At 36.8% G+C, this 12,920-nt stretch overlaps 1 protein-coding gene across 1 annotated transcript in view; it reads right to left on the bottom strand.

The window, feature by feature from the left end:
• The window catches only part of RSPH10B (radial spoke head 10 homolog B (Chlamydomonas)), a 24,284-nt gene extending 12,157 nt beyond the window's left edge, over window positions 1–12,127 (bottom strand). Inside the window, exons 1-15 of the mRNA XM_009319994.1 lie at window positions 11,874–12,127; window positions 11,102–11,177; window positions 10,767–10,835; window positions 10,386–10,559; window positions 9,221–9,306; window positions 8,456–8,576; window positions 7,406–7,582; window positions 6,556–6,697; window positions 5,941–6,062; window positions 5,284–5,473; window positions 4,433–4,544; window positions 4,269–4,348; window positions 4,016–4,164; window positions 3,093–3,200; window positions 1,839–2,015 (exon numbers count right to left, since the gene is read on the bottom strand). Of these exons, the coding sequence (XP_009318269.1) occupies window positions 1,839–2,015; window positions 3,093–3,200; window positions 4,016–4,164; window positions 4,269–4,348; window positions 4,433–4,544; window positions 5,284–5,473; window positions 5,941–6,062; window positions 6,556–6,697; window positions 7,406–7,582; window positions 8,456–8,576; window positions 9,221–9,306; window positions 10,386–10,559; window positions 10,767–10,835; window positions 11,102–11,177; window positions 11,874–12,127 (2,037 nt within the window). The remainder of the gene's footprint in view (window positions 1–1,838; window positions 2,016–3,092; window positions 3,201–4,015; window positions 4,165–4,268; window positions 4,349–4,432; window positions 4,545–5,283; window positions 5,474–5,940; window positions 6,063–6,555; window positions 6,698–7,405; window positions 7,583–8,455; window positions 8,577–9,220; window positions 9,307–10,385; window positions 10,560–10,766; window positions 10,836–11,101; window positions 11,178–11,873) is intronic.
• Between the last annotated feature and the right edge of the window lie 793 nt (window positions 12,128–12,920).

Raw genomic sequence — 12,920 nt, 5'->3', positions numbered from 1 at the left:
AAGACAGAAGTACAGAGAATGAAAGCTCCTGTTCTTAGGCATCTCCCTCTGTTCTTACATGTTGCTCTGCATACTATTATTCATCTGCTCCTGAGGAAACAATAATGAATTTCTATTCCTGACTATAGGAATACACTCCAGGAATTATATAGAGTGAAAAGGAGAGAACAACATTCAAGAGTATATCCAAGAAGGATGCTTTGAAGTCTTTCCAACTGTCATCCCAAGCATCTTCTGCAGCCTGGTGATGCCAGTCTTTTCAGATAAGTGACAGTAAAAGTCTCACAAAAACTCAGGTCAAACACAATTCTGTTTTCTAAGTGTTGGTATATTTTCTAAAAGTCAGGAAGCTTCCAAATTCTCTGTCTGATTTCCACAATTCCAGTACAAAACATTAATCCTTACTATCTTACCCTGAAATCACAGGGGTAAGACAATCCATTTTTCTTCTTGGAATCTCATTATAGTCATACACTGGGTACAAAATTGTAAAGGCAGTGAAGGTGAAAAGTTTGCTGGAAGAATTCTGAAAAGCTTTTTTGGAATTGTATTAGTTACTTTCCGCAGTGCTTCTAAATCTCTCTGCCCACTTCTCAGCCTCTCACTCCCCACCTTGCAAATAAAGATAAAACAGTAGTTTTATTCACCACTGTTTTAGTTAATGTAGAAGATACTACCAAATATTCTAAATAACAATAGCTGAGAGTATGTGTGGGAGCATATGCTTTGTTAGCAATGGAAATGCACTGCTTCTAGACTCATATATGGATCCAGGCACAGGAACACATTGTATTTAATGTTAAGTGAAATTCTAGCCCTTTTCAAAACTTAAAACTACCTTGGCTACTCTGTCACCCATGAATTGCAAACTCTCTGCTCCATCTTTCAGTGTGGGCTTTTTACATACCTCATGTTTCTTTATTTCGTCTTGTGATATGACATTTTTGCTTGGAGACAATGATGAACAAGCGTAAAGCTCAGCTGCCTCGGAAATGTCATCATTCATGTGTGTACCAATTGTACTTCTGCTGTAAGTGCACTAAAAAGTAAACACAAGAATTTTACCTTCACTATTTCAAATTAAGTTTTTCTTTTAGTCTTGTAAAATCTGACTATTATAACAGGACCATTTCACTGTGCAACTGCATTAATGCTTGCAGTGATGCAAGGGAATGGGTTCCATAGGATGGGAACAATTGGCCAGAGAATGGGAAGTGGTGGTGTTCAGTGGCACTACTGGCTTACAGAGACTGAAATTAGGTGTTTGTGAATGCTCTTTGAATTAATAAAAAATACTTTCATCTTGAGCGTAATTCCAAATAATAACAATTTTAAGTCATGCCTTCAACTACCCTGTGCATCTAAATTGCACCAGTGTCACAGGCAGCATCTTACAACCTACACAATCCTTATTCAATAGTTTAGCAAAAACAGAGCATAGCTTAACTGCTGAGAAACAGCAAGTCTTGCTACATACAACAATTGCAAAGCCATTTTTACAGGGCTATTTTAGACATTCAACTTAAAGCAGGAGAGGCATATCTTCCACCAGTCAACCAATTTGTCAATTCCCCTTCGAACACCAGAAGACTTGCAAGTACTTTATGTGTACTTTAGTTATCTAGGAAAATGTGCAAGTGTGTTAAAACTGTCTACACTGATGTTAACAATATAAGGTAGCAAGAAACAGAAAAAGCAGAAGGACCCAATCAAATGACTGTTTATGCAAAAAAAAGAAATTGGTTTCTATGTTCAGGAAACATAGAACATTCACAGGGCCTGACTTTGCTCTCTAAGTGGACATATAATAATATTTAACAGGTCTGGATAAATGTTACCTGGGACAAAGAATATTCTGGGTACAGAGACACATTTGTGGTTCCCTCGGAGAGACCCTCGGTCCTAAAGCTAATTCTTTTCTGATGATCATGATCTACTTGCTCCTTAATCATATCACTGGTAACATACACCAATGCACAATGAAGAAGAGCTTCAACAAATTCAAGAAAAACCAACTAGAGTAAAACAAACAGTGATTAATTCATTTTTGCAAAATCCCTTCATTAGTGGTCATATGTACCTGAGCAAGCAAAGAACTCAAAAAGTGATTGTTTGTGAAGCCTCACTGGTCTCATTTATCTACTCAAACATCCCTTCTTCTGAAAAAAAATTGAAAACAGCCAAAGCTCAAAAAATTCAGGAAGTGATATACTGTGTTACACCTTACACAAGTCATATTGAAATAAAATACTGCATAGATTTTTGCTGTATGTGGAGTTACAAAAATTTCTCAAACAAATAACACACATTTATTGCTATTACCTAAAACGTTTAATTGCATACGATGCTTCCAGAAACCCTAAGAATGGGTGTATAATGAATCCCTTAGTAAGACTTAGACTGTGTCTTCAGTTTATCAGAAACTGTTTAAAACAATAAATTCAAGTATGTCATTTACAATAGACCATCACTGAGTAAGAGCTAATTCTTTAAGGGTGAAAGCCCTCTAAAGCAGGCCAGCTGTCAGGTGGCACAAGAGTCTTCTACAGTCACTACTCGACCTCGTTGAGGTGGCAGCACTTCACACGTCACTAATCAGATTTCTTGGATCACCAGATTTTCAGGATCAGTGGGCTCGCATCTTAATTATTGACCCATTTTAACATTTCCAGTGCGTACCTCAGCAGCTGGAAGTGCTGAGATTCATCCCTGCATAATCACTGTATACACATATTGTCAGGCAACTGCCCCACAGACAGAACTATTACTAGCAGCAGTCTCCTAGAAATAGTATTTCACCCTCTGGGTTACAGCACTCTTAAGGAGTTATCTGTATGGTCAGGTACGCTGAGACTGTACTAAGAAGGGTAAGAGAATAAGCAAAACATAGAAGTACATGAGCTAAACTAGAAGATACAGGCAGAACAAAGGAAGGCAAAAATAGACGCTCAAGTTTGTACTCTATTTTTTGGAATAAATTAATTCATTTTCCTCCTGTTCTAGCAGATAGGACAGTATTTGCAGCATTTTTTAAAGTAATTTTAATTGTTCCTGTAGCAATGAACTATGACATGTTTTTTTTCCATACAGACCTCCTGCTCCAGGTTGGTACTACTGCTATCATGTAGAGAGGGACCATCTTTGACAAGTATTTCCACAAGTCTTGAAGCAGTTAATTGTTTACTGAGAAGTTTAAAATCCTGGGTAAGAGTAAATGTTACATGTTAACAGCACTTCAGGTATTCCCACATAGACCTAATCTACCTCCCTTTAAAGTCTGTGTCAAAATTTCTAGTCGTTTCAAGTTGATACTTCCACATACGTAATTAATGACAGAGTGACATTCTGGCCCTACTGAAGTCAATGGGAATTTTTCCTAGACTGCAAAAATAGTGTTAAGAAAGAACTTGTGAAAGCTCATAAATAAAAATATAAAAAATTACAATTTTGCCATCTGGTATTTTTATTAGTTTTTTTCATTAAAAAAGGCTTGGATTTAAACAGTGACAGTAACCCAAAACCCAGGCATATCAATGGGAATTTTTCCCTAGTTTCAGTGTAATCTTGATCTGTCCCTGAATTACTGAATTTTAGTAAAGAATCTCATGTTCATCTTGCAGTATATTAATACATTATTAAAATGGTTTACTGTGTTATTCCAAAAGCTGCCAGTCTGAGTTCTACCAGTAAGACATTTTCATATATACATTTTACAGGATGGGGGTGGGGAGGGGAAGCCGGCAAAAACATTTATATTCCCTTAAAACACATTTGTCTAAGATTTGATTATTTGAAATTATCAAGTACAAAATCAGAATTCAATCCTGCAAAAGTACATAAATGATTTCTAAAGAACAACTGTCCCTTTAATGTTTGTTGGACAGTTTGTACAAATTACATCGCTCCTACCTTTTCAACTGTGCAGAAGCCACAGGGAGTATTTTAAAATGCTTATATAAACTGAACAAATAAAGTGCATCTAATCACACAAAATTTAAAAAAAAAAGATTATTACATTCAACATCCAAAGGAAGTGCCTCATTTTCATTGTGGGTTCAAATGGAGGTCTGGTACTCGGTCTACGAAAAGCTCTGTATATTTCCCAGCATTTGTCGATGTAGCTCATAGCAAAAACTGTACATCGTTTTTCAGAAAATAAGATACCTTTAAAAATTAATTGGGAAAAAATAACAGTTACAATAAAACTGTGAGGTATGTGGTACTAATTGATGAATTCTGCACAGCACAGAAGAAATATCATTACTTACCTTGGATACGACAGGCAGCGGGAATAACATTCCTGGACATCATTTCTAAGAAACACTTATGCAGATAAGGACCTTTCTCTCTACAGTTGAAACAAAAATACTCTTGTCTGGGAAGACTCAAACTGATTACACTGAAATAAATTTCACTAAAAGATTAAACTTACTTGTGCTCTTCATGATAGATATGAAATGCTAGACGAATAAGGTAAGATAAAAATGTTCTGAACAGTAAAGTCTCATGTGGACAATGAATCTCTTCAAGTGGTGTTTTATCACCTAAAAAATTTGACAAAATAAATCTCTATTGCTATCGTACATTAAAATGCTTATAGGCATATCGACTTGTCAGCCTTTCTTATCCTCTCCATCTCTACCTATCACAGTGTAACAACACTCCTGGAAGAATCAGACCACAGCATCACTTCCAAACAAGCAGGTCAAGGGAGAACTGTTCACCTATAGGTGAATCTTAACAAATTCTCTCATTCTAGACATGAATCCACTCAGCATATAGGAATGAAAGGGGAAGCAAAGTTAGAGTTAAACCGTTCAGACGCTAGGGACACTGCAATGCATCTCACTGCAGGTCTAAATGGAACCAACTGATTAACTGTCTCTATGGAGAAAAAACAAATAGTACATGCAAACCAAAGTTAAAAGCACTGGGGGAGGAGATGAGAAGAAAAATATTTGTTTCTTCTACTTATCTTTCTCAGATCTCTTAAAACTGCATGTAATAGTAATGGCAAGACCAGGGGTGAATACAATTTTTGAACAGATGGCTCTTTAGAACAACTTTTTAAGCGATATTTTAATTTTGCATTTTCCCACCTAAGCACCTGAAGTGCCTGGAGAAGTGTTAATGCATCCACTGAGAACTCACAGGCACAGAGGTACTCACTCAGGGCCACTTAACTACCAGAGTTGAGCTATCAGTAGAACTTGCCACTCCAACTCTCCACAGCTTACTATTAAAATTCCTAGATTCTAGACACCAGTCAACAGAAATACAAACCACTCAATATCCGATCCATTTCAGCAAGAGTTATGTTGGAGTGATGAAACTGGCAGTCCTTCAGAAATCTCCAAAACTGGAGCTTAGTCATGAGGAAGGTGTTATCAAGAGAATGATCACAGCCTAAGCCGCTGTAGAAGGTGTAAACTCTTCTCAGTTCTGTAATGTGCCTCAACACAGCAAATTCTACCTAAATAAAGCAGGATATGTTTTCAGCATCATCTCACAGCAAGTAGGGATCAGCTTATATCGATCCTGTAACTGGGCACGTAACGCTTTTGATCTTGTAACTTCAAAGAGCATATCCCTGGTTAAGTGTTCATGAGAACGTTACTCAAATGTAGTTATAATACATATTTTTTGGTGACTGATAAAAATAAATTAGCCTGTCAGCAGACAAACCTCACAGTAGCTAAAGGTGGTTGCTGAATGCCCTTCCAGATACGTTAACATCTTTTTTTATTGTCTTCTAGAGGAAGCTCAGAAAGAGGCAACACTGTCTATTCATTCTTTTTGCCCTTCTGTTTTCATGGCCTTCAGATTTTCAAATAATTCTTTAATGAGGAAGGAGTTACTTTAATACAAGTAAACCAGAAATAAAATAATATGAAACACACTGCGGAGGAAAACCGAAAATATCAAACAGTAGGCTCTTACTTGTTTCACTTCTTCAGATCTCTCTTCCCTTGGCAACAAGTCAAGCAGTGAAGATATATCCAACTCAATATTTGATCCCAGAATAGAAGTATTTTCTGAGCCATTAATGATTGTGATGTTTTCTACCATGCAAATAAAATAAATTAGAACAAATTAAAATGAAGTTTAAAATATATCTATATACACACACACAGGGAAAATAAAACATATGTTATTCCTTCTTATCTTACTGACTTCAAAGTGAGAATAATAGACTCCTTTATAGCAAGGAGTAGAGATTTCATAATCAACAGCATAACAACTGAAGAGTAATTTTGTCAAATCCAACCCCTAGCCAAAAGGAAATGCAGATATTACATAGGTTATGAAACTTCCAGACAACAGCGTTCAAAAACCATTACAAGATGTAGTGTGAATGTGTCACTCAACTCAAAAGTGTCATGCACAGGAAACAAGAAGCATGGGAGCAAAAGTCATTAATTATTAAGATAACTCATCTTCATTAAAGTTCTTTGAAGAAATATGTCTGGCTCTTGAGTAAGTATGAACAGCTTCACATTATAATAAAAAGGAACAACAAAGCGTGAACTGTAGAATTTGTTTTAAGCTGCTTACCAGTGCCAAAATGACTTCCTGTGCAAATGGCATTCAGCTCTTTTGCATTCATTGCATCCACTCGAAAAGCAGGATCTTCTACTATATGATCATCTATGAACTCTCCTTCATAAACATGACCATTCTTGAAGACAAACTTGCCCTATAGACAGATTAATTTCAATATAAATATAAATCAAAGATCAAAAAAAATAACTCTAGTGCTCTCCATCAAATTTCCTTTTAAGAATCTTGGTTAAAATGCAATATATGAGATAAAATAAAGCAAAATAATTTTTCCTACCCTGTTTTATAAAGTACTTTGTCATCTGTTAATTAAAGTACACTGCTGGGATGAAGAATTGCCTACATATCTGTTTAATTTTGAGAAGTATTTTGAGGAAAAAACATTTCCCCACACACACATAGAAAGCCTTGTTTGCAATCTTTAGTTTGCATATGTGGCACTCCACTCACAGGTTTTTTAAAACAGTCTGTTAATGTGAGAACATCTCTGTGCAAGGACAGCTTGAAATCCGTTAACTCATAGTATAAAAGTGAAAGTACTGACCAACCACTGAAAAAAAAAAAAAAAAAAAAAAATCAGATGCACCTGAAGATCTCCACAGTAAAACTTATTTCTTTATACACACAACACACATCTAACCACAGAAACATATCTGTGGCCCAGCAAGGTCCTTGGAAGGACTCCTACCACTTTCAGTGGACTCTGCCCTTTATGTTGGGATTCCATCCACAATGCAAATTGAATGTAGTTTTCTGTACAGAAATCTAGAGATCCACTACACAGAGGAGAATAGTCTCCTCTGGTGTTGTCTGTAGTTTTTTCTTACTACTTGTCAATACTCACCTTGCCATGCTTCTTATTACAAACCCATTCACCATCATACACTGCTCCACTGGCATATATGAACTTCCCATGTCCATGTCGTTCCCCATTTACAAAGTCACCTATGTATTCATTCCTTAAAGGATACTGAGACGCAGGCATTCTCTTCAAAAACCATATGTGGGTGCCATATCCATGCTGAAAAAAATTTGTGTTAAGAAAAACAAACAAACAAAAAACATCTCCAGAAGAGCTATAATTGCTACAGGTCCAGACTTTTAAAAAGGAGAACCACCTAGGCATCTTTAAGAGTCACTGTTGGCAAATCTCTCAAATAAAAGCACTCGGTTGATAGCTGCAGTACTTCAAATCATGCATAGAACCATATTCTACAAAGGTGCACGGGAGAAGCGCCCAGAGGATACACCGAATCAACAGATACTTGAGCAAGCTCTGCCAACAGGACTCCTGAAGACATCCTTCCTGCCTGAATCCTTCTGACTGTAATGCTGAACAAGCCAGGTGAGGAACACCATGCCAGACAGAGAGCCACAGTGTTCCAGAAGCTGGACTCCTTGACAATTTTATGCAGAGTGAAGAGACAGAGGAAGTAGCTCACATTCTTTTTCCAACAGAATAATAAACGGAAGGAACAGAAAATGCCAGAAATCTTCTCCTTCCATCATAAAACTTTTACAAGAGAGAACAGGGTTGTCTAATATTTTACAGGTGACACAGAAGCAAACTGCCACATATACTCACTGTTGAAGTCATATCTCAAGCTAAGTATAGTCACAAATATTTAACTTTTTAAACTTATTTTAATGAAAAAAGTTTGTATTTTCCATTGGACAATTAAATTATGATTTTGTAAGACTAAGTCAAAAGCCTTTTAAAAATTTGAATATTGCTAACATGAGAATCAACTTACAATAAACAGCATATTTCCACTATCTCAACTGGCAAAAATCATACAAAGTCACTTGATATTACACAAAACTCCCTATCTAGTTTTACTAGAGTAATGGACAGATGCTGAACTAAAGAGGTTGCTGGGGAAGAAATTAGTACCTGTATGCCGTACACCCACTGCCCCATATACTCTTGATTAGCTGTCAACCATCTCATTCTTCCTTTTCCATGACGTACATTTTTCTCCCACTGACCTTCATAGATATTTCCAGACTTATAGCTGCAAGAAAACAATAAAAGTTAATGACTCATTCATAGTATATTCTGAGTGGATCTTATGAAAGCAAGGTTTATGCAAAACTTAATTGCTAATAAATTAGCATTTATTAATGCTAAATATAAGCATTAATTTGAAAGTTGGCTCACTGTGACATGGATACAGAGGTTTGACTGTACCCACTGTTTACCTCCTATTTTTAACTTACAAATCACTATAAAAATATTAACCAGTTCTTTTTTTTTCCAAAGAGTCTTCGCCATAGCTAATCAAAATATTCTTTTATATATAATTCCACAAATAATTCACTTATTCATGAAAGCAGCTCCATCTGGTCAAATCAATTGTGTTTATTTGTTTTTAAATGTTGATTTGTGGTTTACCAAAGCTGATTTTGGATTTTGTCTTTAGACATTCTTTTGTGGGAATGATCAGCAGAAATATACCAACATAAAAATGTAAGCTATAGAGAAGGTCTATTTGATTATTATAAAGCACTTCGTACAATTATTTATTCCACTGCAGAAAGTACACACTAGTATGAAACGGTAGCATTTGTATCCATTTTAAACAATGGGAGAAACTGTATGATAACAACATGTAAAATAAAAAAATATGAAGATAAGAACAAGTGTTATCACATTTACCATCTCATTCCCCATCCTTCTTTGACATTATTTACCCAGTCGCCTGAATACCAAGAGGTATGATCCCGATCATAATAAATGGTACCCTGAAACAAACAGTATAGTCAATTTAAATACCTAAATATTCATCTACATTAATAAAACATCACATACAAATTACCTAAGACACATGTAATCATGGTCTTACTTCTGGTCACTTCGAGACACTGTACTGAAGGCAACTGAAGTGATAAAATTAAATAAAAAAGCAACCTCTTTTGATGAATATTAGTTAAGACCTTACAAAAGACCAAGTGTTCAAACAAAAAATAAAAAAAAATCGTATTACATTACGTCAAAGTCTCATGTTTTTCAAACCCCTTGGAAATACTTTCAGAGAGCTAACTTCGACAACTTAATCACAGTAGTCACTCTGATGTAGATCAGTTTTCTGACTCATTCAGAATTCAACTTCCAACAGTAGGTCTACAGTGTTAATTGTGCTGTCTATTTGATAGCTTCCTCTCAGAACAAACTGGACAGACCATTGCACTGGTGACCATCGACAGCAGCCTGGGTGATTTTAGTGTCTTATTAGTGACACAGAACAAAAACCCATGTGATTAGAATGGATCTTCCTCACATGCTGAGCATCAGTCTTCAAAATGTCAGGCCCAGAAGAGTGTCTCAATCTGGATGCATAAAACAGAGACACATAAAAGCACTACTTGCCTTTAAAAAGTTGGAACTAGATGTTACTTACACTAGATAAGGCAGTCTTAATTGTAATTATCATACTTGGTCTGCTTAACACATTTGGGAGGCAGGATCGTGTTGTCATTACTGGGAAGCTAATTGTTCTGTCATTGTTACATGGCTACCGATGCAGTCGTCAGTTTTGACTTTGTCATCATCTACTTGGAGCAGCATAAAGGACAAACCACATAATAGGCCAATTACTCCTTTAGGATACCATTCATCTCCTCCACTACAAACAAGATCCCATCCCAATTGTTTTAATTAGCAATCACAACTTCAGAGAAGATCCTTAGGAAAAACAGATCTCTACATAGCATAAGACCATGCAACGGCACAAAGCATTTTTGCAAAACCTTTCCACAAGAGTGCTTGCTGTTCTATAAGGTAGTCACCCAAGACCATGCTCTTATTTGGTGCTCTTACTTACCTTTCCATGTCTTTTGCCTTTACACCAATAGCCAATGTAAGAAACAGGATGAGTACCACTCCTGAAAAATCCAAATCCATGCCTAACTCCATTCTTAATTGATCCTTCATAAATGCTGCCATCATTCCATGTATAACGGCCATTAAACATCTGCACATTCTTAACAAATGTTCCCTAAAAGATTAAATTACAACATTTAAAAAACTAAGACTCACTGTTCCCCAACTATCTGGGAGAAGTCAGGCTTGTGATTGAAATCACTGCCATAGTTCTGCAGTTGCCACCCATGCCGTACCAATTACTGCAACAATCTACATTCCTTGAATTTGCACATCTAATTCACTGTAATAGTGCTCAGTTATAAGTTAAATTGCACTTTACCTCGTACTTCACTCCATCAGCCCACACGTAAGTCCCTTGTCCATGCATAAGCCCTTCAGAAAACATGCCCTTCAAAATGAAGAGAACGGCATCATTTGCAAATTTATTCTTACCACAACTGAAGCCTACAGTGACTGTAAGATTTCAAAATAATGACATATTAATTCCCCTCCAACTACTAGTTTCAAATGAAGTTTTAATGCCAGAAACCAACAGAGCTTTCAATGCTTACACATTCTAAGTGCTCAACCTCCATCTATGTTAAAATAGCCTGCCTGTTCTAGAGAAAGAACTTGATCCACTACTATTTTTTTTTTTTAGATTTATACACTCACCTTGTATGTATTTCCCCCCTCAAAATATGCAAATCCTTCACCCTCATACAATCCATGGACTTTTTCACCTTCATAGCTACAAGGAAAACAAACTAAAGATGAAGATTTCAAGTCACTGCCAGTAGACCTAAATCACAACAGACATATAATACCTTTGATTTACCATGGTCTACACCCAGGCCAGTTGTTACATCTTGTGTAGGCATATAAGCTACGACAAAGTTTCCCTTTTTTTTTTTCACCTTCCTTGTAATATTTCACTTAATTGTTGTGTTGCCTTAGACCCGTATTTCTTTCAATTAAGAAAACAAAGCACATTGGTAGCATTTACTAGCTTACAACCAGGCAACCTGGTCAGTATGTGAAATATTACATATTAGTCCCCTTGAATTACCAAAGGATTTGGTTAACGCTACCATTCACCTGTTTCCTCAGTTCAGGCAGTTTAAAAGGCTAATATTATAATAACTGAACATTAAATGACAGAGCTACATTTTCTTCACCAACTGTCTGTATACTGGGACAAAACTTCACCGTAGATGAACAAGCTAAAAGAATGAGGCTTTTGGCAAGCAGAGAGCACCAGCAACACTCTAGGATGCAAGGCAGCAGAATTCCACATGTATCAGTCTCATAAGGTATCATGGCTACTAGCTCTGAATAACCCAATTCACTGCCTCAAATCAAGAGTCAAATCCATGTTTGTATGACACTGGGTATACCAGAGATACTTAAATGAGAATTCTTGACTTCATTGATGTAACAAGCATACCTTTTTACAATAACTTGAGCAAGAATAGGCTCCTCGTAGTATTGAGGAACATCTTGGACTGGAGGTTTCTCTACCTCCTCTGGTTCTTTATCTGACATCACTGGATTTCCCTGTGTTTCTTCCACTCCATTCACCAAAGTCTGCAAATCTGTCAGCTTTGTTGAACTATTCTCAGCTGTAGTATCTTGTGCAGGAATAGGAAGACGTACAGGTTTTTCTGCCTTCTTGACATCTTTCTTCTTATCCTTTGCCATAACTACTGAATCGTCTCAATGTGTATTTTCCTTCTGAACATTTACTGTCTTTATGTAAAGATTTTTTCCCCTATAATCTATTTGAGAAAAAAACCAACCAGCTAACTATATGAAAAAATATGAATCTTAATTATTATATATGCATGTATTTTTAAGTTATTTCTGTAATAATAGTTCCTCAAGGCAGTGGTTTCAGCTTGTGGTAGGCAGACTGCAGGGCTAACAGGAAGCAATGCCTGTGAATTACTTCTGTGAAGTCCATCAAAACCACTATGACAGAAGCATTGTCAATAGACTTGCTACACAGAAGTCTCCATCTTTACTAGATTTTTAGGTGTCTAGATTTAGTCACGTGGAAAAGTTGAAAACCGTTTCTCAAAAAGTTACAGCTGCACTACTATTATTTTAACTTGCTTCCAAAGTTACAAGTTGCAGATTGAACCACAACACAGAATAACCACTATAGCTTATAAAAATAAAGTTGTTTTGCCAGTTAAGAGCTACTTGAAGGCTACAGGACTGCTTGAACAGCCGTAATCACCATTCCCACTAATTTCACAGACTGATCATGGCTGCTTTGTAATACAGTAAGAATCAAATCCGCGTGCTGCAGTGGCGAGGGCTGACAAGGACAGTCTCAAGCAACCGCCATGTTCTCACCGCTGCTTGCTTCCAACCAGCGCCTCGTTCCGCTCGGGCAATTACAGCATCCGATCAATTGCGCTCAGGCTGCGCGAAGGGCCCGAGTGGGAGAGCGCGGGACGGCGAGGGCAGCCCGGTGCTGGAAGCCCTT

This window comes from Pygoscelis adeliae, unplaced genomic scaffold, assembly GCF_000699105.1.
Source record: "Pygoscelis adeliae isolate BGI_AS28 unplaced genomic scaffold, ASM69910v1 Scaffold242, whole genome shotgun sequence".
NCBI classification, from domain to species: Eukaryota; Metazoa; Chordata; class Aves; order Sphenisciformes; family Spheniscidae; genus Pygoscelis; species Pygoscelis adeliae.
Note: the sequence above shows the minus strand (reverse complement) of the source record. Positions and strands in the feature narration are given on the sequence as shown.